General features: G+C 44.8%; 1 protein-coding gene and 1 long non-coding RNA gene across 8 annotated transcripts in view; one reads left to right on the top strand and one right to left on the bottom strand.

Moving 5' to 3' along the window:
• LOC116848162 overlaps nt 1-26,483 on the top strand; it is a 140,031-nt gene that overhangs the window by 572 nt on the left and 112,976 nt on the right. Inside the window, exon 2 of the long non-coding RNA XR_004378919.1 lies at nt 9,918-10,172. This is a non-coding gene — a long non-coding RNA (uncharacterized LOC116848162). The remainder of the gene's footprint in view (nt 1-9,917; nt 10,173-26,483) is intronic.
• On the bottom strand, nt 484-24,582 carry LOC116848155 (homeobox protein OTX2-A-like). Of its 7 annotated transcripts, none has more exons than XM_032823972.1 (7): nt 23,733-24,582; nt 9,288-9,615; nt 8,595-8,746; nt 4,897-5,081; nt 4,445-4,565; nt 4,090-4,296; nt 484-3,583 (listed from the first exon to the last, which is right to left on the bottom strand). In XM_032823972.1, exons 2-7 carry the CDS (start codon nt 9,526-9,528, stop codon nt 3,482-3,484), a joined length of 1,008 nt encoding a protein of 335 aa, XP_032679863.1. In that variant the 5' UTR covers nt 9,529-9,615; nt 23,733-24,582; the 3' UTR covers nt 484-3,481. The 7 variants fall into 7 exon arrangements, with proteins under 7 accessions (XP_032679863.1, XP_032679857.1, XP_032679861.1 ...); XM_032823966.1 differs by having other exon boundaries at nt 9,273-9,615; nt 23,733-24,580; XM_032823970.1 differs by lacking the exon at nt 23,733-24,582 and adding an exon at nt 23,603-23,617 and having other exon boundaries at nt 9,273-9,615.

A 26,483-nucleotide genomic window follows, 5' to 3' on the forward strand; every position in this document is an offset into this window, starting at 1 on the left:
AGTCACGAAATTGTTGAAAACGAAATTATTCATGAATATCCACTATTTATAGGATTGTTCTCGTCTTTAATTTTTCCAATAAATTTTTCATACTTAACGCTGCATACTTTACATTGAATGTAAAAATAAATAGCAACCCAGATAGCATAAAGAATTAAAAAAGAATTTAGTCGTATGTCATCAATTCTGAGTTCATTTTTAGGTGCAAAAAAATTCTTTTCACTGAACTGAACTCTGAAGAATTCTTTTTGCATCTGAAAATGAACTCAGAATTGGACATACGACTGAATTCTCTTTTATTTCTCTGTGCTCTGGGAAGTAAGAGCCTTATCTCTATCAATATCCTTTTGAAATAATCGTAATCGACATTAACGTTTAAGAGAAGACATTTCGATGAAACATTTTCTCTGTCTCTCCCCTCTTTTTTGAACAGAATTTTCTAGTCTAGAAGAGGCGGAAAAGAGAATGAGAAACACATTCGTGTACAATTCAAATTCGATATATTATCTTCATACATCTTGAGACATGTACGTCGTTGTTTTGCTCGTCGATCATCTTATAATTATTGATAATATTTATAATAACAATCTAAACAGTCACATACTTATACTCCTACAGATCTTAAATCTTTTTTCTTATTTTACATATGGATTTTTTTATTTTTTTTTTCTTCTATCCTATAATCATTCGACGTTCACGTCTGTGGAACAACCGATATTTTCGTTACACGACGCAAATAGTAATATGCAGTGTCTCGGTTTCTCATGAAACTTCATCATCGAAGATCTCTTCGCGAAATGTCCAAATTCGGCAATGAAAGTTTTATCAAAAGCGGTACGCAAACCGTCCGATTAGGTGTTTATCAGAAATTCTCATTATATCTTATGACAATGAAAACATTTTGCGCACGCTGACAATGACAATAAATAAATTTAGCCGTATATATTCGTTTTCATAACGGCTTCAACATACTTTTTCCCATGAAGTTAAGAGCGTACCAAATGGTCACAATTGTAAGTCGCTACTCACAAACTATAATCGTAGCAATCGATTGTAACAAACGTCAAAGAGAATGTAGTACACGTGACACTCGACGTTACAAGAAACTGGAAGATTCGGGGGAAAAATGTAATTTTATTATATTTTTATCTACCAGAATAAGAATACAATAAAAAGCCATTATTTACACCGAAAAGTATCATTCGACTTCTGTATCATAGCCGATTAGCATATAAGTGAATAGTGGCTCGCAGTTGTGATCATTTGATATGCTCCTAACTTCTCGTCGGAGAAAAATGTGTGCAAATGTTGGGAAAGTATACAAGTATACTTGACAAATTACACCGGATGGAACAATTGCGTTACAAACAGATCAATAGACCGATTCTCTAATTTCATAACGACTTGCTGTCGCAAGGATGGTGTGTGATCGTTGTACAGCTTCTCTACCATCTTATATCTGCGCGATGACAACATAACGATAACGACGCTGTCGTTAAAAATTACAGAATCGCTAGGCAGGCGCAAAAACAATTAATACATATTGCTGCTACATTAAAAAAAATCGGATAATAACAAATGTGGTTTCGAATCTTGAAAAAATATGACATGTTACGACACTGATTGTCAGATAAGAAATATATAACTTTACGCATTTAGGTCGTTTCTTTCCTCTGCGTACAAAGATAATACAAGATAGTACGTTGTGGATACAACGCGCATTTTTCGACAGCAGGACGGTGTGTATGTAGTGTATGTGTACATAATAAATCAATTTTTTTCTTATATATAAAAGATGTGGCATTTTATTTTGCACGCGGAATAAATGCATCTCCGAAACAGAAATAATCAACAATTTCGACGTCCGTAACGACGTTCATTTTAATAGTCAGGTAATGATATATTCCTACACGAAAGAATGATACATATGTACACAGACCTGCTATATACTTTTATATATAATTTATGTACATATTGTACACACATGTCGCGTGCACACATACGCAGATACCTCTTTTCGAAAATTTTCCCGTTGTAGTTCCTTCTTAACCAGAGAGTCAAATGAAACGAATGTGTATTCCATTAGCTATTCAACATAATCCTAATTAGATCAATTGTTCTCCTTAATATCATAAAAGTATTTATATTATATACAGTATAGTTTATCTGTATCGGAAACGAAATCATTACAGCTCACTGTGAGAGAGAGTCGTCGTCGTGACTGTAGAACATTTATCTGGACTATTGAAAGCGTTACGTTAATATCAAATATGAGTATAAAGCAATACGATAAATTCACGCAAAAAGGAAAAAGTAACGTCTTTGCAATTATTTTTCATTGTTAAATCTTTTACTCGAAGCATATTAATAACGCTTTCTCGGTCTTTCTTTTCCCTTCATCGATATTTATTTTATTATTATGACTAGTTGGATATCAACGAGAGTCTGCATCTTCAATGCATTTTGTGAAAACTAAAAGTACAAAGTATCCCCTTTAAAACTCCTGGTCCCGCGTCACGGTCATTTTGATTGGTAACGTCAGAAACAAAAAATACACACTCCAAATTCTTGCAAAATATATTAAAACAAAAAGACATAAGAAATGACATTCTTCTGATCGATTGATCGGACTTTTAAATTATTTTGAAAACTTTTCTTTTGTACCAATAATAATTAAATAGGCATAAAACATGACAAAATCATCTAATTATTAATAATTATTAATAACTATAATAATCTAGTTATTTTAATAATAAATTATTAGCCGTGTTGGTTTTACGTTACTTAATTACTGATTATTAAGAGCAAATGAAAAATTTTCGAAATAATTTGAATTATTGATTATTAAAAACAAATGAAAAATTGTCGGAATAATTTGAAAATCTATTCAATCGATTAGAAGTATTTTTTGATAGATATATTTTTTATTTCAACACATTTTACAAGAACTTCGAGCTTATATTTTCTCGTTTCTGACATTATCAATAAAGATGATCGTGGCGAGGAGCAGAAAAGCCTTTAAAAAAATCATAATTCGTCGATTTGAGATCATCTCGAATTTCTAATACTCTAAAACAGACGTATCATTCAATACAATTTCTGTAATCTAAATTATCAATAGAAACTATCTCGCACGCCGTGCAACACATTTATGATTCCTCGTGAATGTATCTGAAAAAATAACACACGACCGCGTGCAGTTCGCCATCCCGTATCGAAATGATTACGTCATAAATATATTTAAACTATGTCGTATCAATAAATGCGATAGGATACGTATGGCACTCTCGATCGGCCTGTGCATCCCAAGGTGCCCGAGCGCTGGCCGAATGAAGGATATGTTTAATCTACATCGACACTCACTGCAAGTGGAGCTACTAGTTTGGCACCGTATTACAACGACAAACGTCGTTTCGTAGCGCATTACCCTCGCTGTTGCCGATGATATGTATCCAGCCTTCGTTCTGCGACTCTCCTACCTTCACTTCCGATCGCCCCATCCAGCACTATTGTAGAACCAAGACGAGGCGCTCTCGTCTCTCGTTTTGCTCCACGAGTTGTCAAGGCCGCTACCTCCGCTGTCCTGGCGACACAATATCGATTCTCTTTTATGCAATGCGCTTCCCTTCGGTGGCTTCTCTATTCGATATTTTTCTTACGCGTTAGTCATCATCGTCGTACATTTACGAGGAATGGATTTAGAGGAATGAATTTAGATAATGGAGGGTTTATTTGGGAGATAAAGGGAATCTTAAAAATAGGCTATACGATACACGTGTCTCAAAAACGTCTTTTGACATTTCAAAAGATGTCTTACTTTGTTTTTTCTTTCTCTCACATGACTCAAAGACGTCTTTTGGACGTCTTTGAGACATGTGAGAGACTATTTTTGATCCACTGAACTTCAATTAATCAATGGAAAATGTTCTTATAATTTTCATAACTTTTCCCAAACCTAGTAAACAAATGATTGTTATTTTTCACTTCTAAAAGATTACAGGAACAATTTTCAATGATTAGTTAAGATTACGCCAATGAGTCGAAAATGGTCCGCTTTTAATGTTCTTCTTTAGAGAACAATCTGCTTACCACAACGTTCAACTGATGCGAAGCGGGCGAGAGGTAATCCATGTTGGTGTAGTATGATGAGTAATTCTGGTAGCACTGCTGTTGGGAAGCGGTTGTCGTCCACGCTAACCTTTGATGGTCACCTGGAAATCCCCCGCCGCTCTCCGTAATCGCCGGACTCCAAATACTACTGCTACTGCCCCCGCTGCTGTACACCGTGCCGCCTAACTGTTAAACAGAACGGCATGACGGTGCGTGTGTGAACGATTATTCCGGAGGCTATACGGAAGCACAAAAGGCTCGAATCTAAATTGGCTTATCGCGCGCGGATACACGCCGAGGAATACTGTCCGCGAAACAGTCGTCGACCACTTACGCTCGGTGGAGTCGTGCTGGCTGCTAACAGCAAACTGGTAGCGTTTCCTGCGGGCTTATATTGCGGCGAATCCCTTAAAAGCGCCGGTGAACTTGCTGCCGAGCCGCCAGTACCTCCGCTCCTGCATACAGAAACGCATTATAGCTCGCGTATTCCGCTTTCGCGCCATCCTCGATTGCGCCTCGGTCAATTAGCGTCCCGAACACTCGAGATTAAAGCGCGAGGAAGTGCGTGGAAACGGAAAGGAAGTGTACAATTTCGCGTTTATAACGGGTATCTCTCAATGGCTGGCACCCATAAGGTATACTTGAAATAGAAATAGTAATTATCGGGCTTATAATGAAATCTCTCATCGATTATCCAGCGCGAGGACGCATTCTCGGCCGAGATAAAGGTCCTTGAGCGCGATCGCGGGCGACAGAACGTGGCTCTCGAAGATAAGCGATATTTACAAGGGCGTAGTGGCGGGTACCGCAGCGGCGGGCGTGGGCGTGGTAGCAATCGACGGACTTTTCCCAGGTGGTGGATTGCTAGCCGGATTCCCCGTGGGTTTCTTGGATCTCGGCGCCTTGTCTTGCTGCTGCTGCTGCTGCTTCTGCTGTTGGCGGCACTTGGCTCTGCGATTTTTGAACCACACCTGCGAACACGCGGGGCAATTTACATCCGCGTTTTGCGTTACGCTGCGCACGGTTACGCAACAGTCGGGGGGCGTACGCCTAAAGCCGCGCTGGCTCACGCGGCGCCGGGAGAGAATCAAGTTGCGCATCTCTCTCTCAACAGGCGAAATGAACCGAGCGACATTTTCGCGTGTCCTAGCATGACACGCGACGCGCACAAACGCGCAACACAAAACGCTAGTCCAGTACGCGCCGCGTGGGGCTTTCGCAAAGCTGGCGTAATAGCCAATTATAAGGGAATGCCGGACTGGCGCGACTATCAATTACCAATCAAGCTGACTGCAGCAGCGCGAACGAAAACGTGCACGCATATCGGACTGGTTCGCTAGCAGGCTGTCGTTAATGCAACAGAATTACGAAAACCGATTGGAGTATAGGTCGTCCCCCTCTCTCCTTCCTCTCTACACTATACACACACGCATACACACACACTGAACAACTCTGAATGGAATAAGCCGATTTTGCGTACCGACGGAATCGCTTCGGTTTGCGTTTAAAGTGTCCACCGGCCTCTTACGGACACCTTGTAATGAAGCTGCTAATTACGCTCACACGCACATTAAAAATCGTTCTTGCACTCGAAGCTCGAGATGGCTCGCGGAGAATGATACGGAATGCTGTTCCGCCAAAGAGAAAAACTATAAATGTTAAATACGGCTCGTTCGGAGACAAACTCAAACGTAAAAATGAATAGCAGGTAAGAGCCTTACTGTAGTTATCATGATCTCCTCAGTGGTTGTATGAACGTCAGCAGTTCGTTAATTTAACTTCGCTTCACTTCATTCTTGCAATTTTATTTCATTTTTATAATCGACATCATTTTTAACCGATGACACACAACCACTGAAAAGTGTCAGTTATTGAATCGAAGCTTCGATTTTGGTTATTAAGTAGTTAATTGTTTATCGCAGTGTATGATTATTATACATTGATAACTGCGACAAGGCTCTTATTTGCTATTCCTTTTTACATTCGAGTCATTTTACGAATTTCCATAATTTCTTCTGGTAAACATTGCCATCTAGCGCGTCTCAATAAGGTGCTTCGTTATCTAAACTATCTTAAAAAATATTATAATATTTTCTCATCCTTATGAAAAATGATACTGCCTCTTGTTCGGTTCGTCGTTTGCCCTCCGAAACGTCACTGGTATATAGAGACGGTAGAAAGATGAGTGAGGAAAGAAGTGGAAGAAGATAGAGGGGAGAAATGCGTCAGGAAAAGAGATTGGAACTTAGAGAAGCCTCATGCGATCGATGTTAGAAGCGGAGAAAGAAAGAGAGGGAGAGAGAGAGAGAGAGAGAGAGAGAAGTGAGCTTGGGTTTCTACGGATTTTCTGGCGGATGACACTAACAACTCACGTTCCTTCACCGAAAGAACCCGATGCACACGAAAAAAACATTTGAATTAACCTGACAATAAATGAACTAAACACGTTTCAATTGAAAAAGAATGAAACAAATTCAATTCTTACGAAGTAAATTCAGCTCTAAGCATCAGAAGCTCCTTTGAGCAAAAGCGAGCGTTTAGCACACTTCATTGTAAAATTAATTCAACTAAACTTTTTCTCCGCGCACGCATCGTGATATAAGAATAACGCGAGCTTTGAGAAACTGGAATTTCTCAAGTAGCAAGAAAGAAATGTTGACGGCGTGACGTCTCCAAATTTGATCAATTTTATAGAAGCAAGTCGATGGCGACGAAGATGGCAACAAACGTACGAGATACTATTGAGCAAAAGTATAAAAAGCATGGCCTTGTTAATGCTATAATAGACGTAGAGAGGTCAACTACTGAAAAGTCATGGAGGGGTTCGAAAACAGTGATCATGAGTCAAGCAGTCTCTGGTTTTGCAGACGCCGACGAACGTGCAGAAGACTATAGACGATGCTAGCCTATTCATCTCGTTCGCCAGGTGTGTTGAACGGTAACTGCGGATGTATTGCGCCCTTTCTGCCATGATGAAGGTATAATATGCAAGGACACGCTTTAGGATCGATCCTGCGGACTCGGCCAACACGGCCAGCGAAATGGCACAAAGTTAGAAGCATTCAGGAGCAACGCCGATAAATCGATTTCAGAAATGCCATTTTTCATGTATTGTTGTACAAAACAAGTTCCCTTGACCACGTGCAACACGGAGTTGCAAATGCTGCGAATACAAATACTGCGTCATTCATTAATTTATATAGCCGCATTAAAAGGTCTCTTACTACCGCAACGCTTTTATTTAGGCCTGAGAACTTCTCGTATAGGCGTTTGTGAGGTGGACAAGTAACTTAATTAACTCCAACGAAGGACACACGAGGCAAGATCGATGATGACCGCACTGTCTGCATGCCGACACTGCATACCCCCTCGGTAACAAGACACTCTCGCACCCTTCGCGTACATCTACGTGCGCGTCGCACTTTTCTATCTGTTGTAGCGCGACTCTAGAGAATGCCTCAGTAAAATATCTTGCCGAGTTGCTCGCCACTCTTTCAAATACAATCAGAGAGTGTATTATTTATTGAAACTTTACTTTACTTTACTTTACACTTATAATTGATGGATCAATTATAAATATAGCACTGCAATCAGTAGATTTCACTAAAAAAATCAGTTAATAATATTCAAACAAAGAAATTTTCAAGAAAAACTAGTCATTAGCCAGAAACTGACTAGTTTTTACCAGTTAGAGTTTATTAGACGATCACTTTTCAAGAAACTTTCCAGATAGCAGTTAAATGACATATTAACATTTTTAATATCAAAAATATATCATTAAGATGTCTTTAGACGTTACTGTTACCTGGATGGCTAAAAAATATCGGCTAATAGATAATAAGACAAAAGAAATAATTAATTAAAAATAAATATATAACCATCTCAATAATGAATTTGCATTCTTGAAAAGACTTTACTTTCTGAAAAACACGGATTTCACGTTATTTTTATACTGAATAATAAAATATAATATATTACAAAATGTGTAAAATCACATGATAAAAACTATTTAATAGAATTTTGTACAAAAATAAGTTTGGTTGAAAACTGGCTGTCCAATTATTGACCAAGCAAGCGTCGTCCAAAGTGGCCAGAAATTAGCCAACCAAAATTTCTGACTAGTCACCGGCTAGAAAAAGGTCACTTCTACTAGGATGGCAACTGTTCTTATTATTGATATGTTTTGTGAATACAGATGGTGTCATTGTACGCAAAATGCATGGAAGCTGATAATTCCACAAACGCAGAAAATTGAATTTGGCACAAGGAATTTATATATTAGACTTCACAGTGAAATCTCACTTTTACTGGTCAAAATCAAAAATAAGATAGAGCATTCAAGTAGAAGTGTTCACTGAAAATCGATCAATGCTTATTGATTACCGAAATGCCTCATTTTCTCAGAATTAGTCAGAAACATTTTTACAGATTCACTATAAGAGAGCAGCGACAAGTATATCATAGATTTTCTGTCCGCGATTTACCTGCACTCTCGACTCCGGTAGGCTGATCTTCATCGCTACTTCTTCGCGCATAAAGATGTCGGGATATTTCGTCTTCGAGAACAAGCCCTCCAATACGTCTAACTGCGCCCGAGTGAAGGTTGTCCTCTCCCGCCGTTGTTTTCTCGGATTGCCTTTATAAATGCGACAGAATCTTTATCCGTACGGCTTTTACCTCACGAATATAAACGAGTTATGAATATTAAATACGAGGTATACAACGTCAACCACGTTCAATAAGTAATCGATGGCGATTAATAAAATAAACGAGCCGATTGTTAATAATTAAATTAACATCAATAATATTTTCATTATAATATTTTCACGAGTCGGCCGCAACTTTCGTGCATAATTCAATAGCTTTTATATTTTAACGCGATTAATAAATAATGCCGCATTACACCACTTTAATGACACTTCTGCCTTGCTTTCCAATTACACACAGCACGGTATCACACTTTATTTTATTAATTCACTCACATAACTCTATGTAAAATTGATTGACAAATTTCAAAGAAGGAGCAACTGGTGCAAAAGCGAGATGCCCTCGCGTATTTATTCCCATTTCCTGATGCGACACGAAGCACGAAACCGTGGGTGAAAGGTTGCAACCCCGACTCGCTCTACTAGAAGTAATAAAACAATATGATGGGCACTCACAGTAGTAGGACTCACCGGCGGGTGTACAACCGGGATAACCGATGGTCGAGTGTAGTGCCTCGATCGGCGGCATGCCGAGCGCGCTCACGTAGGGATTTGTCTTGAGAGCGCCGTAGGGCCCAGCGGCGGACGCGCCGAACGCTGCGGGCCCGAAGAGCTCGGAGGCCGAGGTGGTGGAGGCGGCGAGGCCCCCGAGATCGGTGGCGCCGGCGCCCCCGCTGCAGCCGGAAGTACCTCCGAGGCTGTTCGGCCACATCACCACCCCCTCGGCCCCCAGCACGACCACCCCCCCGCTGCGGTCTCCTTAGAGAGACGTCCTCGACGTCCAAGTTACAGGTTCCGCCTGAAAGACGACGTGAATGAAATCAACATTGTGTGCACGTGTGTATATGTGTGTATGCTTATTCCCGAAGGACTGCGAAAGAAAAGCTTTATACTAGACAAAAATCTTATCTACGGGGAAGATGGGAAAGGTAAGCGCCAAGAAAGGCGTATAATACGTTAGGAAATATAGACGTCGGTGGCGACTGATCGAGTCATACGATCCGAGAATAATAGCGGCCCGAATAGCGCTTAGAGTTTACTACAGAAACCGTTGGTCTTTTCCTGATATAACTTCGTCTAATTCTGCTAATCTTTACACAGAAAAGCGGACGTGGGTCGACTGCAAACATCGTACGAGGTCCTTTCGTCCCGAGGGAAGTCCCGTTACGGCTTCGCGCGGCATGCCGACCATCGAATGGATCGTTCGTCGTCAACGGGGAAGGGTAGAGAAGTAGTCGTCGCGGCGCTTTAAACAAATACAAGCCGATCACCGTCGCGGTAAAAGTGAGAACTATGCGAGGTTGGCAGCTGCGGGGACGATAATCCCAGAGGACGAAGGTGCAACAAGACTCCGAGGTAGGTGCAGGTCCCTAAGTGTCTTCCCTCTCACACGAGGGGCCATCTAATTCCGAAAACGTAGCGATGGCCCGAAAACCAAGATCGACAAGAACGAGAGACAGAGAGCCGACCCTGAGGACGCAGCCTTCCCGTTGCGCTCTTAGCCGTTGGCTTAAGACGCGTTTTATCCTCTCCAGTTACAAAGTCAGGAACGACGTCTATCGGACGATATAGTCCCCCTCGCCCCCTTTCCCGTCTCTCCCGCCGCTATCCGCCTTCTCCGGTGGTGTCGACTTGTTAATTTATTTACCGCCACGTTTATTACATCTGCGCGCTATGGCCGTGCACATCTGCGGCGCGGACGGAACGCGCATTGTTTCCTGCCTTCTGGACGTCGCCGTCCACATGTCTCGGATTAAGGGATGCTAATCGTTAAGTAATTAACGGCCGTGCCGCGCGAAGAACAATCGGGTGACGACAGCGTCACCAGCGTCATGATGATGAGGACGAGTGTGTCCCCGAGTTAATCATTTTTATTTAGACCCTACGGCGAAGAGGGGACACTTGCTCGCTCTTAAGTATTCATCTTTTGTTCGTGTCGTAAGCAATCGAGACGTCACACAGGTCGAAAGCACCAATTCTGTAGACCTCGACCGAAATTCTGTTCGAAGTATGTTGGCACAACGTATTCGAAGGGGTGAAATTGTTAAATTGAAATTCTGATTTTTGCCTCTCAATGTCCACCTATCTTCTCATTTCGATCCGCCTCGCCCGCCGCTGTCGGTGATGATAATGATGACGATTCGATGATGAAAATCCGTCTCGACGCGATCCACTCAATCTTCAACGAGCGCTACAAATTTACACGACGATGACGCACGATCCGCGCAATTCGGAGAGCTAGAATTACGACCGGAGCGTTCGGTATCTTAGTCACCAGCCGCCCCGACATTCATTCCGAGGAGATCTCTATTTACAACGACTCGTTTAGCCGACGTCGACGCGGGCTGTCGAGCCGGTGATTCGCGCGATGGTGTGCGATTCCGAAATGAAATCTTACACCGGCAAGCCCGTCTTTAATAATGTATTGTTCCGCGTCCTCTCTTAACTCTCCGCGCTATATTGAAACTAGATTTCACTGAATAGACGCGCGCGCGGTACGAAAGGACTCTTCAGAGTACTAACAGAGCTGCCGCAGCGCCGGTCTTTTCGCGCAAATACGGATGAAACACCCACGTTCGTTCTCCTACCTCGTAGCAACGTACGTGTGTACGCATGTCGCGTTCTGTCGCGATCGAAATTTATATAAACTGGTTGTTATTGGAACGTTATACGACACAATTTAACTCCCTTGGTGTTGACGTTTTCTCGACGGTTCAAATGAATGAAAAAGGGATACGAGCAAAAGAAACTTTTCGCGAATTAGAGCTTTGTTATGACTCATTCGTCGTTATTTGTTATTAAAAATTTGAGTCTAGTTTACTTCTGTAACTGTAAGTGATCGTCTACAATACGATCGCAGTTACGTTTTGAAGTCATAGCATTTATGCTGCAATTCTAAACAGAATCGCAAGATTCGCAACTTGCTTTCGTAAAGTTCGTAAAAACTTATGAGTAGATCTACAATTCTATTCGTACCGTATGTTGTACGATTACTCGTAAATATCTACGATTTCATGTAATTTACAATATTTACAAGTGACTGTACGATATATGATATGCATAGAATTATAAATCTACTCATAAGTTGTTACGAATTTTACGAGAACAACTTACGTGACTTACGATTCTGCTTAGAATTACAGTATTAGTCTGTGAATCGATCATATGTAATATCTATTTCCTTCGCGCAAACTTGTGAGAAATGAAAAGTTTTGTTGAATTCGTCGATGAAACTCCTCATCTTCTACGAGTTTACGCAGAGAAAATAACTATATAATCGCGACTCACAGACTAATGCTACAGCTTTAAAATATAATCGCGACTGCATTCTAGATGATTACTAAATGCGTTCTATTATTAAACCAACTTATCGAAATAAATTAATTATCGAAATATGTTCTGTGACGCAATCTCTCGCGGCTGACGTACTTGACGATTGAAATAAATTCACGTCTGTAATTGAAAAAAGGATACTATCAGTTTACGAGCAAGAAAAACTTTCGCGAATTAAAATTTGTTATTAAAAATTTAAGTTTACTTTACCTCGCGCGCGAATGAACACGACATGTCATCACGAGCATCGCACTCTGTAACGACTAAAATTCCGTATCGATGAAATAATGTTTTTCTTTTCGTCGTGGCACATGGAGCAACGAGAGCGTCTCACAGATGTTGCCCAGCAACTCGATGAAATTACAAGTACTTAATATCGCGGACGTGAAAGGCGAGGCCGCGCCGTATTGCGTTTCCAATATTACGTCTCATTACGTCCGCGCGCAAATTTCCTCCCGATCCTCGGGACCGGAATGAAGTTGCCACCCGGTGAAAAAGAATCCATAGAGTATACACTACCCCGTGACGCCGCCTCCCTCGTCCCGGCTATATTAAAATTCTGCCCGCCATGAAAGGAAAGGGCGAAGGCCCGAAGAAAGGCAGAGTATTCTCCCGGGTCCTCCTGAAATCAGCCAGGCGCGAATCTCCACTTTTGTGCACTTACGCGGCCTTGCACCGGCCACAAAGCACTTGTTACACGCCGTACGGCGTGGACGGAACGCCGAAAGCGGTTGTCACTGTCGAGAACTTTTTAACGACCGCGCACATCACCGTTATTCGTCGCGCTAGCCTTGCCCATTTTCTTTTTATTCCGGCGGCACGAGTTTCTTCACTTCGTTAACGTCTCCGAGCGTGAACTTACTTTCGCACGAAAGCAGACGAACATTAATCCGGAATATCTTCCAGCGTATATTATTACCCCTAGATTAAGTGTCCAGTCTTCGTCGTTAAGTTTGATGTTATCCGTTAACTCGAAAATTCCGACTGTTCCTTCGCAAATAAAAAGCTTATCGAGCTGCACTGTCGTCCGCATGGCACGTTTATTTGCACTTTCGTCATATTAGAACCGCGTCGCGAGAGTAAGAGGTAGAAACAGAATAAGAGGGGTCTAGAGAGACAGAGAGAGAGAGAGAGAGAGAGAGAGAGCACGTGCAAGAACGGGCACTCGACGATCCTCTTGTTGCGGTAGCCAGAAGTCTCTTTATCTTTGTGCACTTTGGTGCATGGGACAATGCACTTGTTACAGACCGCCAAGTGTGGACAAAATGCCCAAGCCGCCACTCGATTGGCCCTCGAGGGCACTCGAGTAGTCTACGACCCTGTGGAGAGCCCGACAGAAACGGTAGGACTAGAGAAAGATAGCGAGGGTGCCTTTTACACCCCCGCGCACACCCCGTGCCCCCTTCTCGTCGAATCGATCTCCCGCTGCAACGAGGCACTCCCACCCTCGCCCTTCGACAGTTCGGCCCTAGTGCAAACACTTTGCGTTACCAATCGACAGATATATACCGGCATGCCGTCCCTAATGACTGTTAAATCCCCATTATTACGTCCCGCGTGTGTGCCGCTGACGCGCGTATGTGCGCGAACTAGAGAGAGAAAGAAAGACAGAGAAACAGAGAGAGAGAGAGAGAGAGAGAGAGAGAAAAGAAAAGAGAGTTTACCCTCTCGTCGCCAAAGAATTCGATTTACGAACGTCCGGTAGATCGCATCCGCGCGGATCAGCTAAGCCAACAAAGCGCACGTGCGCGTCTCACTCTTGCATCTTGAATCCGCGGCAAATTCCCGCGGTGTTATGCCCAAAGGGCTGTTTCTGGTCTAATGGTCGAAAAGTCACAGTGTTATCAGGCGGGACTAGTATTCTCTTAAGGTGTGAATCAAAAATATTTGTGATTAAATTAGTAAAAAAGAACTACTTCACCGATAATCAGTGCACTGAGACAAAAATGTCTGCTATTGTAACTATGATTACGTAAAGAAATAATCATAGATCAAGGAAATCACTTTTTTAATTTAATTTTACTATAATTTTATTAATAATGACCTTATATGTGCATGTTACTATCATTATTTTCGTATTAGAACAATAAAAAATATAGTTAGGCCAAAGATAGCTATAATCTTGTCACACGGAAAAAAATGTAATTAAGTTGGATCAACCAAAAGTGATGAAATGTGAACAAATCAGAATTCTGGTTAAAGTTACCGGAATTCTGTTCAAGTTAACAAGATTCTGGTCAACCAAACAAGATTTCTGGTTAACTAGAGATTGTAACTGTTCAAGTTGAATAGTTGTAAGTTCTGCTTAATCAAAAATCTTGTTAATTTGAATAGAATTTTAATGACATCAAACGAAATTTCTGATTTGTTCATATCTCACTAAGCATTTGGTTATTTCAACCAAACTTTCTTTCCGTGTAAAATAATCATTTTTTTCAGTATATTCGTTGATTTTCAGTGAGTAAACATTCTTACTGCTCGCATCTTATATCTCACTGATTTTAACCAGTGAAAGAGGAACTTCACTATGAAATCTATAATACACAAGTTCGTTAATTTATAGAAATAATTATTATAAATTATGGTCAAGAAAAAAATGTTTTATTCAATTCTGCTTTAATGTTAGTAATAATAACCTTACATGCATATTACTATTTTACTATAGAAAATATGATTGCAGTAAAAAATCGTTATAATTTTAGATAGATCATAATTCTAGTTATAATTTTAGTTTTCCTCTCAGTGTTTTATCTAGTTATAATTTTAGTTTTTCTCTCAGTGTTTTATTCCGACTGCCTTCGTGACAATGGAATTAACGGCTTCCACGCGTCTTAAGTGCAATGATATTGTCTACAAAGTGCATCAATAATGACAATAGAGTCTCTACTGCTGACTGATCCTTTCAGCTGATTGCAGACTGCAGTGCTACACTTATAACTGAACCCTGTCAGCTGTAAGTCACTTATAACTGAACCCTGTCAGCTGTAAGCACGTATGACAGAAGAATATACTAATTGCACTGAGAGAAAAATATAGTTGATTCCAGCGTCAACTATACCTTTTTGCGATTTTAACCAGACAAATAATTGGAAGAACCATCTTTCTAATAACAGTTACTAAAACAATGGTTTTTCTAATCATTTTTGTGGTTAAAATCACAAAAGAATATAGTTAACGCCAAAGGCAACTATATTTTTCTCTCAGTGTGCACTTCAGAGAGTAAGATTTTAGTACCGAGAAAATGCAAACAGACGGATGTGTGCTGTGAGCCCAGTTAACCATTCCGCGGGAAAATGACGTGGAAACTCGCACAGATGCGGTCGCGTCGCGAGATGCGCGCATCGGAAACGAGTCGCGGCGTCCGGGGGTTCATCGCGGGGGTGGTTGCGACGTCGTTTCTGCATTAGGTAGCGCGGTCTGCGGCTTCGGTACATCCGCCGTTACACGAAGAACTACACACTGCCGGAGCTATCCCAGAAAGTTAAGTCGCGGCCGCATTGTTTCCAGGAGTATTTGCACACAACCGCATTGTTCGTGAAGAGCCCCGGGCAACCCGTAGCTGCACAATGAGCGCGTACGTACGTTGCGTGAAGTGCTCGGGTGGCGCGCGAGCGAGTGGTAGGTACCGCGAGGAAAGCCCAGAAGGTACTCGTGGAACGAGCGAGGCATTAACTGATTTCACGGGCGAATCCTTCGAGATTGCACCGACACGCAGTGCTCGACGTCGCGCGACGTCGTCGTCGTGAGGCTCGCATTCCCGCTCTCGCCGCGATAATTTCGCAATAATCTTTGCGCGCTAAGTACATCGTTATTACCCTCATCGTGTATTCTCGAGCAGATGCGCAACTCAATATTCCCGACGTGTACAACGATCATGTTATCCGTAATAAAATTTTGTACGCAGGAGAGAGTCGCTGAAATCGCTGAATACCTCATCAATTTCCTTATTATTATTGAATATGAACGACACCTAACGGTGAAAAAGTGAGAAATAAAGTGAGAACGATAAGAAATATAAACACAAAATTTCAGCTTATATCTTATTTTGTGCTGCAAACATTACAAAAAAAAATAAGGTACAATTAATAAGATATGATTTCGGCAACTCTCCTCTTCTCAGAAAACAATTGTTGATCTAATTGTAATTATTTTTGGCTCCTACCGTATTTTTGGTTATTTTAATACGAGCATGATAATAGTAACATTCATAAAGTTATTATTACTAATATTATCGTAGAATTTAATAAAAGAAAGAAATGATTTTTTTATCATAATTTAGAATAATTATTTATCTATGTGACCAAGCCATCAAATATTTTTTATTTTCAGTGTACTTTTTCTATAATCAGTGTGTTCTTCACTGAAGTGCTGTATTTATATATAAGTGATTATAATTATTTGTAATTGGTTCAGTCAGAAGCAGAGCATTATAGTGAAATATAGCAGTGAGATTTTCCTGAAGGGATCAGTTAATTGTAGCGATTGTTCCCATTATTGGTGCACTTTGCAAACATAGACAGTGTCATTGCGCAGAAGGCGCATGAAAGCCGTTAATTCCATCGTCATAAACACAGATAGTTGGATTTGGTATATAGTGTATAATGCATTTGTGTGTATATTGCAGATTTTACAATGAAATCTTACTTCCACACAGAGGAAGAGATTTCTTCGAATTTAATCAATGTTATATCATATAAGCAAATTTAAACTTTCGAATAGTCCAAAGAGACTAATATTTCAATCAACAAGTACAACTGTTATACTTGATTAAAGCCAAATAATAACTAATTTTATTATTTGGCCCAAAGGAGAAAATTGTTTCACTCAATTTTCTCATTTTGCTAGAAAGATTCGCTAATATTGCCCAAAATAACCTGAAAAAAACATGACCTGAGAATCAGTGAGAAATAAGACGGAGCAATACAACGGGAATGTTTTTGCCGAAAATCAGTGAACACTCACTGATTCAATCAGTAGTACGATCTTTATTGATTCGCTTTAAGAGAGGGTACGTCTCAATGCGTCTCGTAACGAGCGGTTATCACGATTCATTGCACATCAGCGAAAATGTTCACGACGCTCGGATCATCCGTCCGCTGCGCAAACAACGCGAGAAACATCCTTCCCTCCCTCCTCTCCCTCGTTATCAGATAATAAAATCTCGACTAATTCAATCACCCAACGATAACACCGGTCGTAGCCCGCAGCTGCGCCGGGAGTCCGTGGGAGTTCACGTCGTGCGACGCGTCTCACGAAATAATTACTCCCAGCATCGGGAACCCGAACTTCCTTTTTTTCTTCTTTTTCTCCGCGGAGACGCGGCTTTATGTCGCGGAGTCGCACACTTTATGCAGACGGATTTGTAGCGGGATACCTTCGTCGCGAGAGAGGCATGGCGGCGTGCACGTAGCCATGCGCACCGAGTCGTGCACGAGGAAACGTCTCTAGAACGCGGAGGAGAGTCGCGTTGAATGCAATTTCAGCCCCCTGCTGTCCCTCCCCCTCGCCGCTGCCGCTCACCCGCGTCCCCCACCGGGGTGTACGGCTGCGGCGTTTGTTGCGCGTTCATTGAGCGTAAAACTTAATTCCCGTAGAGATTCCACGAGGTATGCGCGCGACGAGGTATACCTCGTCCGCCGGGGGCTCGTTCTCCGGTAGTTAGTCTTTATTCTCGTCCGGCAAAAAAGGAGATGCCGATGGGGCTCGCAGCCCGCTGCCGATGGGGATGAGCCTCCTTCGTTTCGCCGTCTCTGGCTTCCCGCTCCCCCCGCGGGACTCCCCTCTTTCTCCTCATTCTCCTTTATGTTCCGTCCCTGACGGACGGTAGAACTTACTGATTCCTCGGAGCCAATTTCGAGGAGGTTTTGTTCCCTCGGGCCGACATTCACGGTTCTATGGTGGCCACGTCAATCCTCCCGTCGAAGGCGCGGCGTAACATTAGGGCCCGTTCGCACGTGATAACATCGAGCCGGGTTTCGAGGAGGGAGAGTGTTCTCGACGCTTCGATGCTGAAGAGAAGATTGAATCCGTGAACCGGAGAAGCGAGAGGGACTACAAGCGCCTCCGAGGTATCTCTTCGAGAAAACAGAGCCGCCTCGATGTATTTGATTTCGCGAGGGAAAAAGAGAGAAAGAGAATTTATATTAGAAGTTTGTTTATCAGAACGAATTCGTGCTCGCGTCACAAAAGCCGGCTCTCGATCGCGTCATGACGTCACGCCGCGAGCGTCGAGGGGGAATTAATGACTCGTTGACGCAGAGGACAATCTTTGTCCTTGCGCGCAGACCGTCCGTCGCGGAAGCCCTGGAAACACTTGTCAACTTTGTTGTTCGGCTTCTCCGCGTCTTCCTCAGCATCGAAGTCACCCCGCGATCAAAGAGCGCGTCAACAGCGGACTGCAACTTTACGAAATTACCTACGAAAAGCGGCTTGACTTCTTCCACAAGATATTGTTGCATTTCCCTCCGGGGAAAACAGGAGAACGCGAGTACTCTTGGTCGACCCGTTGAAGATCGCCGCGATCGTCGTCGACCTTCACGCGACCATCCTCGTCCGGAATAATTCGTCATTAACGATGCACTCGTCCAATTCGTTCCACCACGTCCACTTCGACGCGCATAAAACACGTCGCTCGGCCGCACCATATCCACCGCAAGATCTCAGCGTCCACTTCATCTCGATTGCGTGTGTACACAAAGAGAGAAAGAGAGAGAAAGAGAGAGTGCGGGATCTTCACGTTAACGCCACGACAGTCCTTCCTTCCTTTTGCTCGCGCGACAATCAACGCCGCGCGTTTTCAAACTCTCTGCCGTACGATCGAACGACAGCCGGGTTTTTGCACGACGACACACAGAGACGACGCCGATATGTAAGACTCCTCTCAAACGAAGACGCAGTCGCCCCGCTGTCGTTGTCCCTCGACATCTCTCCGTTTGATGTGAGCTCGCCAAGAGCCACGTTGATTACTCTTTTTCGTTCTAAATATAAACTAGGTCGACGGCGGCGCGTTGATCGACTCGTCTTCGACGCACTACTCCTCGGACACGGCGTTACCACCCCCCTTGATCTCCTGGACTGGCCCGATCCACTGACTCGTCGGATCCCCAGGTCCACCGACCGGTATATCAGGTGTCTGTCGTCGCGTTATACTTTTTGACGTGAGCGCGAGAATCTCCCGCGATGTAAACACAGTCGTCGTGGCGAAACACTCTGCTCGCCGAAGGGACACGCGCGGCTTTATGTCTCGGGGACGGTGTGGGACAGAGTTCTCGCATTAGATTCCAAGATCGAGCGTCGACTAGAATCCGAAACGGCCTGCCTTATCGCGGACGAGTATAGACGACGATGACGACGACGAGGACGAGGACGAGGAGACGAAGGACCTCCTCGTGGAAGGCGGACCTTAACCGGGAGGGAGGCAAGCCAAGAAGATTACCGTAAGCAGATTATTTCCGTGGAAATCCCGCTGGCCAACTCTCCCGGCACGCTGCCACACCGGAGCGTTTCGGCGCCGAAACTTCCTGCGGAATTTCCAGGCGCGAAAGGAAGTAGTCGAAGCACGGTGCAGCGCGCTACAAGATCTGCTCTGGCAGCAGCCGTCGGACATCGTAGATAAGATTATTGAAGGATCAAGCGTCGCATGCCGTGGAATAGGATCTTGACGAGCAGCTCCTCGTCTCGCCGCGAGGCTCCGTAAAACCAGCGCGACAGCTACCGCCGCCTTCGAACCCGCTTTTCTTTGCCAGAGACGCGTACGAGGAAAGACGCCGGCCCGCGCTCTCCTTTAATCAACTCATCGACGCTCATCGTATGACCAGCACGTTAATTACACGAACAAGCTCGTTTGATACGCCTCGCGTCGACGATATTCTCTTAAAATGAATAAATGTTTCGGATTCGCAATCGGCAAAAGACTTTCTCCTCTACCCTCTCACCGATCATCGCGGAGTATTCATTTCCCGTGAAAACAGCCCCATTTTATTGCTCGCGTCTTATATCTCACTGACTTCGACCGGTGAAAATAAGATTTCACAAATTCGTTATACGCTGTACCAAATCCAACTTTCTGCCTTTGTGACGATGGAATTAACGGCTTCCATGTTCAAGTTGAACAGAGTTGCAAGTTCTGCTTAAGGGAATGCCATACTTGAAAACTTTACCTACCAAGTATTGATCTTCTTTTTTACAAAGTTTACATCGTATTGGTTGCACAAAATTGCAAGTGCTTTTACACTAAAAGTAATGAAGTGGAGTATTGCTCAATATGTGAGAAAAACAAATTTAAATTGACATCTCGAGCTGTCAGTTGGCGTAAATATTTACCTTATACGAAAGTTCTGCGCACGTACCGCGTATATTTATCCCGCTAATGAAAATTTTAAGCAACATTTTTGTACTTTTACAGCTGAATGTAGGAGCTGAAAATTGTACTAAAAATTTACACACAAATTTATATATGTATATAAATTTGTGGTGGTTATGGTTTTTATCAACATAGTAAAACAAAGCAACACACATTTATATAAGATTTATACGTATGTACAACAAATACGAAAAGAATCATAGTAGCATAGTATAAACGTGTTAATGACGCCTTTACGTTATCGACATTTTTCGACATCCACTTCGTTATCAACTTCAGCATCTCCTTAACCAGAAATCTTGTTAACTCAAACAGAATTCTGAGCGGGATTTCTAACTCGTTCATATCTCGCCAGATATTTGGTTAATCCAACTAAATTTCGTGTGGAACAACCATTTTGTTCTTTCAGTATGAATATTCGCTGATTTTCGGCGGAAACACTGCCGCTTTCCTGCTCCGTCCTATTTCTCATTGATTTTCCAGTGAGAAGAAAAGAAGGGTTTCATTGCAAAATCCCTGTAGTATAACAAATTATATCAAATCCAACTTTCTGCATTTGCGACGAATTAACACAGATTCCACAGTGAGAAAATTATTTTTATACTTGGAACTAAAGTATTTGATACATACACGATTTGGTTGGCATACCATTCCTGGCGGGAATGAAAGAATATCAAATATCTAATAACACTTTTCCTCTTTTGCTCTGAAGAGTTCCGAAACTCTTCTTTCTGCAAAAAAGAAATTAGATGAAGCATTATTAGAATCATTTCCATCAGGAACGTGTTTACTTGCATCAAGTACATGTGTATATTATTAAAAAAGCAAAACACATAGCGGCAATGAAATCTCTTGGCTGCAATTATCAACCATCTGATTGGTCCCGTTTCAATCAAATTATGATCCTATTTTATCCCATTGTACTAAACTCTCGTTTCGACAACGAAACCCTTTTTTCAATGCATGTGACTCGCGTGCAATGACACTGCTTGTGTTGGCAAAGTGAATAATGGCAGTAATTGCCACGCTATCGACTGATCCCTTCGGCGAGATTTTGTTGATTGCAGTGCTGTACTTCTGACTGTGAACTACCTGTTATAAGTATAATATTTCAGAGAGGAATATACCGATTCCAATGTGGAGAGCGATGTCCCTGAGCATCCGGTGGAAATCTCGTTGGAAGTCGCGTCTCGTGCGAGACAAATCGCCGATAAAACCGAGTTCATCGGCTCAATTGTTTATGCGTATGAAGCGTGCGCAACGAATTCTCGCGGGCAATGCGGGGAATCTCAATTTCTACACCGACGACGCGCGTTACGTCGCGCTCTGAAAGGGCTCGCGATTTTCATCGGCTTGTTTGCGCTAATATTCTCACAATGCCGCGCGCGCGCGTATGTGTGTGTGTGTGTGTGTGTGTGCATGCATACGAGTTTTATTTTTTTTCCTTCTTTTTTTTGCAAAAATGAAACATGCAACGCGCCGCGATCGATGGGAAATTATGAGTCGTTACGTATATTTGAGATAGCGAGATTTTTCCCTCATCGATTTTGTGCACGTTTCACGTCGGCTAATAACTTCGGATGCGGATGCAATTAATAGACTTCCGCCGAGCGCGCGCTATATATGCGCGCGTCCCTTTTCAGCGCTGCGAGTTTCTGCTAACGTACGCGCGAATTTCGTGGGTCCCGCGCTCTTTTTCGCCCGTCATTCGCGAAATTTCCCTCGCTGTGCGGAATTTCGCACGGTTATTCCGAAACAAGTTCGCCCACGAATTTATACATTCTCTCTTTGGCCGGATGAAAGCTTCCATGTACGCCTCGCCGATTAAATGTCGGCGTTTTCGAGATATTCGCGCACCGCAGCGCCCGAATTCGGTTGATTCGCTCGGCCGGGATTCTCTCTGTCTCTTTTTTTTCTCGTTTACCGCGGGAAGTAATCGCAGAGGATATCCGCAATCCGCAGAAATCATAAAAACCGCGGCGTGCGCGGTCGAATTCAGCCCCGCGGGGGAATCCACGCGCTCGCCAATGGCTATTAATCGCGAGCACTTACTAAGGAGGAATGACATTTTTCACAACACCAACCGAAAGAGAAAGAGGGACAGAGAAAGTGATCGTTGAGTGGCTAATGATCGCGTTGCTCGCTCATCGTCGTAGAAACGACGTACATCGTACAATTGCTTGTAATCAACGATTTTCGCAAGCATAAACTTGGCGCGAATGACATGTCCCTGCAAAAGCAAGACTCAGACGATGTAATGCACATTCGCGATCGAACAATTGTGCAGATTCTGGACACTTGGGACTGGAGAAGTCAGGAAGCCTCGCGAAGCGACTCACTGTTATGTTACTGTCATTGTTGCGTTACGAAATGAGTCGCTCGATCAGACAGAAACGTCATTCGCGATTTCTGACGAGCCGTCATCAGGTACAGAGATAAGCGGCACTTCGCTCGTTATCTACACGCGGGGACTTACGGTTATTCAACAGAGAAGCACGTCTGCTCACATTGAGGCTTCCTCCAGTCCGCCGTGTACAATCGCCGCGCAATCTCCGCGCTTTTAACAATATTTACAATATGCCCCAAATGCCACGACGTCACGAATGGAATCCAAACAAACAATAAACTTCAATGGCCGAAGCAAGATATTTTCGGATTGTTGTTTCCCGTTGAGGTCACGAGATCGCTCTACACCGGTTTGTCGTGACGTGATTTGAACGCGCGTTTATCAAAATTGTCGACGAGCAACCGGAGTCAAACTGGCCAAGTGATCCGAGCGGGAAGACCGGTCGGTCCTACCGATTGTCGCCGAGCAATCGGAACACCAGGTGACACGGACGGACGAGCGTCGTCCTCGCACTACGTCTCTACGGACACGTGGAGCTATGTGGGTCAGCAAATCGCCAGGTAACTGACGAATCGTCCGACACATCACGACAATCACCGGGAGGTCCGAGCGGCACGACGCGACTGACAACTCCGAGGCGACGCGACGCGACGCGACCGGATGAGACAAGCCGGTGTGAATTCGGCAAATCACGAATCGACACCCTCGACGTGCGGTAGACGCACGTAACAGCCCGATACGCACCCACGTCACGGCGCGTAGACGGCGGCGACGATCGGCGAAAGTGCCGTGACGCGACGCGAGGCGACACGACGACGACGACACGGCACTTCCGCGACGTGGCGGAAATAGCGAGAGGACGCTCTCTACTCACCCGCGAGCACTCGTAATTGCCGGCGCCGGTGCTCCCGCGTCGATATTCCTCGTCTTGAGCCCGATAATCCAGCCGAAGCCCCCGAACTCGTACTCCAACACACACCGGTGGCCCGACGCGGTGGTACTCGCCGGCGCGCTCCCAATGTCAGAAAAGAGACGGGCTAGGTCGTTCGATCTCTCGGCACCTCACGCGCACACCACTCCGAAACCGGCGCTCACCACACGGCGTTTCGCCACTCCACCGACTCACCGAACGAGCGCGACCGATAGCTCGTAGAATACGGATGTATACACGATAATGACTATTCTATTCCCTAATCCGCCGGAGTCGTCCACGGCGCGGCTCTCCTCTCTTTCTCCCTCTGGTCTCTCGCTCTCTCGCGCGTTCACCCTTTCTCTCTCTCTCTCTCTCTCTCTCTCTCTTTTTACCTCTGTCTCTGTCTCACCCTCTCTCTCTCTCTCTCTCTCTCTTTCTCTTTCTCGCTTTCTCTCTCTCTCCCTCGCTCACGCGCCAGCTCGCTCTCTCGCCCTCTGTCTCTCCCTATCTCCCTTCCGTTTCCTCCCTTTATCCGCGCTCGTCCATCTCTCTCCTTCTCTCTCTGTCTCGCGGAATGTGGGACAGATGGACAGAGACGGGAGGTAACACGCGAGAGACGACGACGACGATGGTCGGTAGAGAGACCAGCGCGCGAGCGGCTATTATAGCAGGAGGGCGTAGGAGAGCGCCCGGCTCAACTTTTCACGAGAACTTTAGTTGTTACGGATCGCTCTCTTGGTCGAGGGGTTATGCGCGCGGGGGACGCTCGCGTTCGCCGGTCGCCGGCGGGGGAGGAACGCCGGCGTCGGAGCATGGGGAAGGGATGGGATGGGGTGCGCGACGCGGTCGCGAAACGACAGAGAAGCGCGACACAACGGCGCAAGGAAAAGGCGGATGTGCGAGCGAGAACGGTGGGGTAGCGCGAGAGGAGAAACCCAAGCGAGAAGGCAGGGCGAGAGAGGTAGGGGCGCGCGCGTTCGCGTCAAAAGGAGGGGGGCAAGGTGGAGAACGGACTGAGAAAGGTGATCGAGTGCGGGAAAGAGAGGGATGAGCGAGTGGGTGCTGCGCAGAAGGGGGGATAGGGCATCGAGAGAAAAAAAGACAGATGCAAGCGCGCCGCGCCAAGTTGGAGCGAGAAGGAACGACGCGCACCGTCGAACCGCGTCGACTCGTTCCGGAGTTGGCGTGGCAGAGGCAGTGCCGACGGCCTCCACGGCACCCTGATGGGGACCCAATGGCAGCTCGGGATACGAGGCAGCCTCGCCAGCCGCGATGGCAACGCCGTGCGACACGACGTTACGTACTGTCCGTCTCTAAAAATATACTCAAGCCCGGAGAGTCCTCTCTTCTCTCGCTCTTCCTGTCTCTTTTATGCCTCACGATCGCGCTTCCTTCCTCGTTGCGCTTACACCCGCGACTATATGTCTCTCTCTCTTTCTTTCTCTCCTACTCTCTCTCTTTCTCTCTTCCTCCCTCCCTCTATCCTCTCTCTCGCTTACGCGGAGGTGTACGAATAGATTACGAGAAAATAGGCGAGCGTAAGAGACGCTGGCCATTACTTCGTGACGTTAAGAGCGAGCGAGCGTGTTTCGGCATTTCTCAGCGGACGCGATTGACTCCGGGGCGGATCGAGACGCAACGGGGAAAAAATTCGATCGCCAAAGTGTCACCGTTAGCATCAATAGTTAAGGTATCAATGTCGAGGGGATTAATGGTCCTCCTCTGCTCTGCTACGCCTTTTGCGCAACTTCCAACGCCCCATCGATCTAAGGGTCCACGGAAACTTCGCCGATCCGTTCCGTCTACCTGGTCGTTCGCGTAAACAAAGCGCGAGCTTTAACAGTCGGGAATTACGGAAAGAGTTACGCCAAACAGCCGAGATAGACGGGAATAGAGATCGAATACGCGCCGCATTGTTTCGTGAACTTCGACGTTGCGTTCTCGCGAAGCAAAGCTCGTCCTAATCGGACGCAATCACTTCCGGCGAATGTGATTATCGTCCGTCGTGACATCAAACACGAGAGCACGCCTTATTAGCGCGTTATCGAAAATCAGGTTACAGCCTGGCCCAAAAGCCGATGGCACGCGCGATTACAGCTCCGACGACTGGATCCACGGCTTAGACGCGTGTCCTCTCTCTCTCTCCCTCCCTCTCTTTCTCTCTCACGCGCGTTAACTCACAATGCCTAATCTCGTTACCGTTTGAAGACGCCCAGCGCGAATAATTTCTCCCCGATCTGCGCGCCAGGACCCGGTGTTCCCTCTCCTCCCTCCTCTCACCGTCGCCGATCCACCCTTCCTTTTGACACGCTCTGTAGCCAGGTGATAGCCTACACATACCCGCGGTATACCCGCAACATAGCAATTTAACTTGCTCACGTGCGAGCGGTTAATGCTCTTACGGGATTTCGAAAAGATCAGCCAGCATTACTATGCTATTAGCGTAGCTAAAACCGGCTTGCTTCCATAAACCTATACTAACGCGCGGCCACTTTATTCACCGCCGGGGCCCATTCATGCGCTCTTACGCCAATTTTCCTCATTGACGGATCGGAAACGGCGGTGGCGCTGCGCCGCCGTGCGAGACGTATCGCGACGAGTCGGCGCCGCGATCGCCGATTTCGCACCTGCGCGCCCGATTTCACGACGACGGACGGACCGACGAATCTTGTTTTGACAAACAGGTGAAGTATCGGCGAGAAATATCGCTCT

This window comes from Odontomachus brunneus, unplaced genomic scaffold (genome assembly GCF_010583005.1).
Source record: "Odontomachus brunneus isolate Ranch 3 - 2012 unplaced genomic scaffold, Obru_v1 Obru_scaffold_090, whole genome shotgun sequence".
NCBI classification, from domain to species: Eukaryota; Metazoa; Arthropoda; class Insecta; order Hymenoptera; family Formicidae; genus Odontomachus; species Odontomachus brunneus.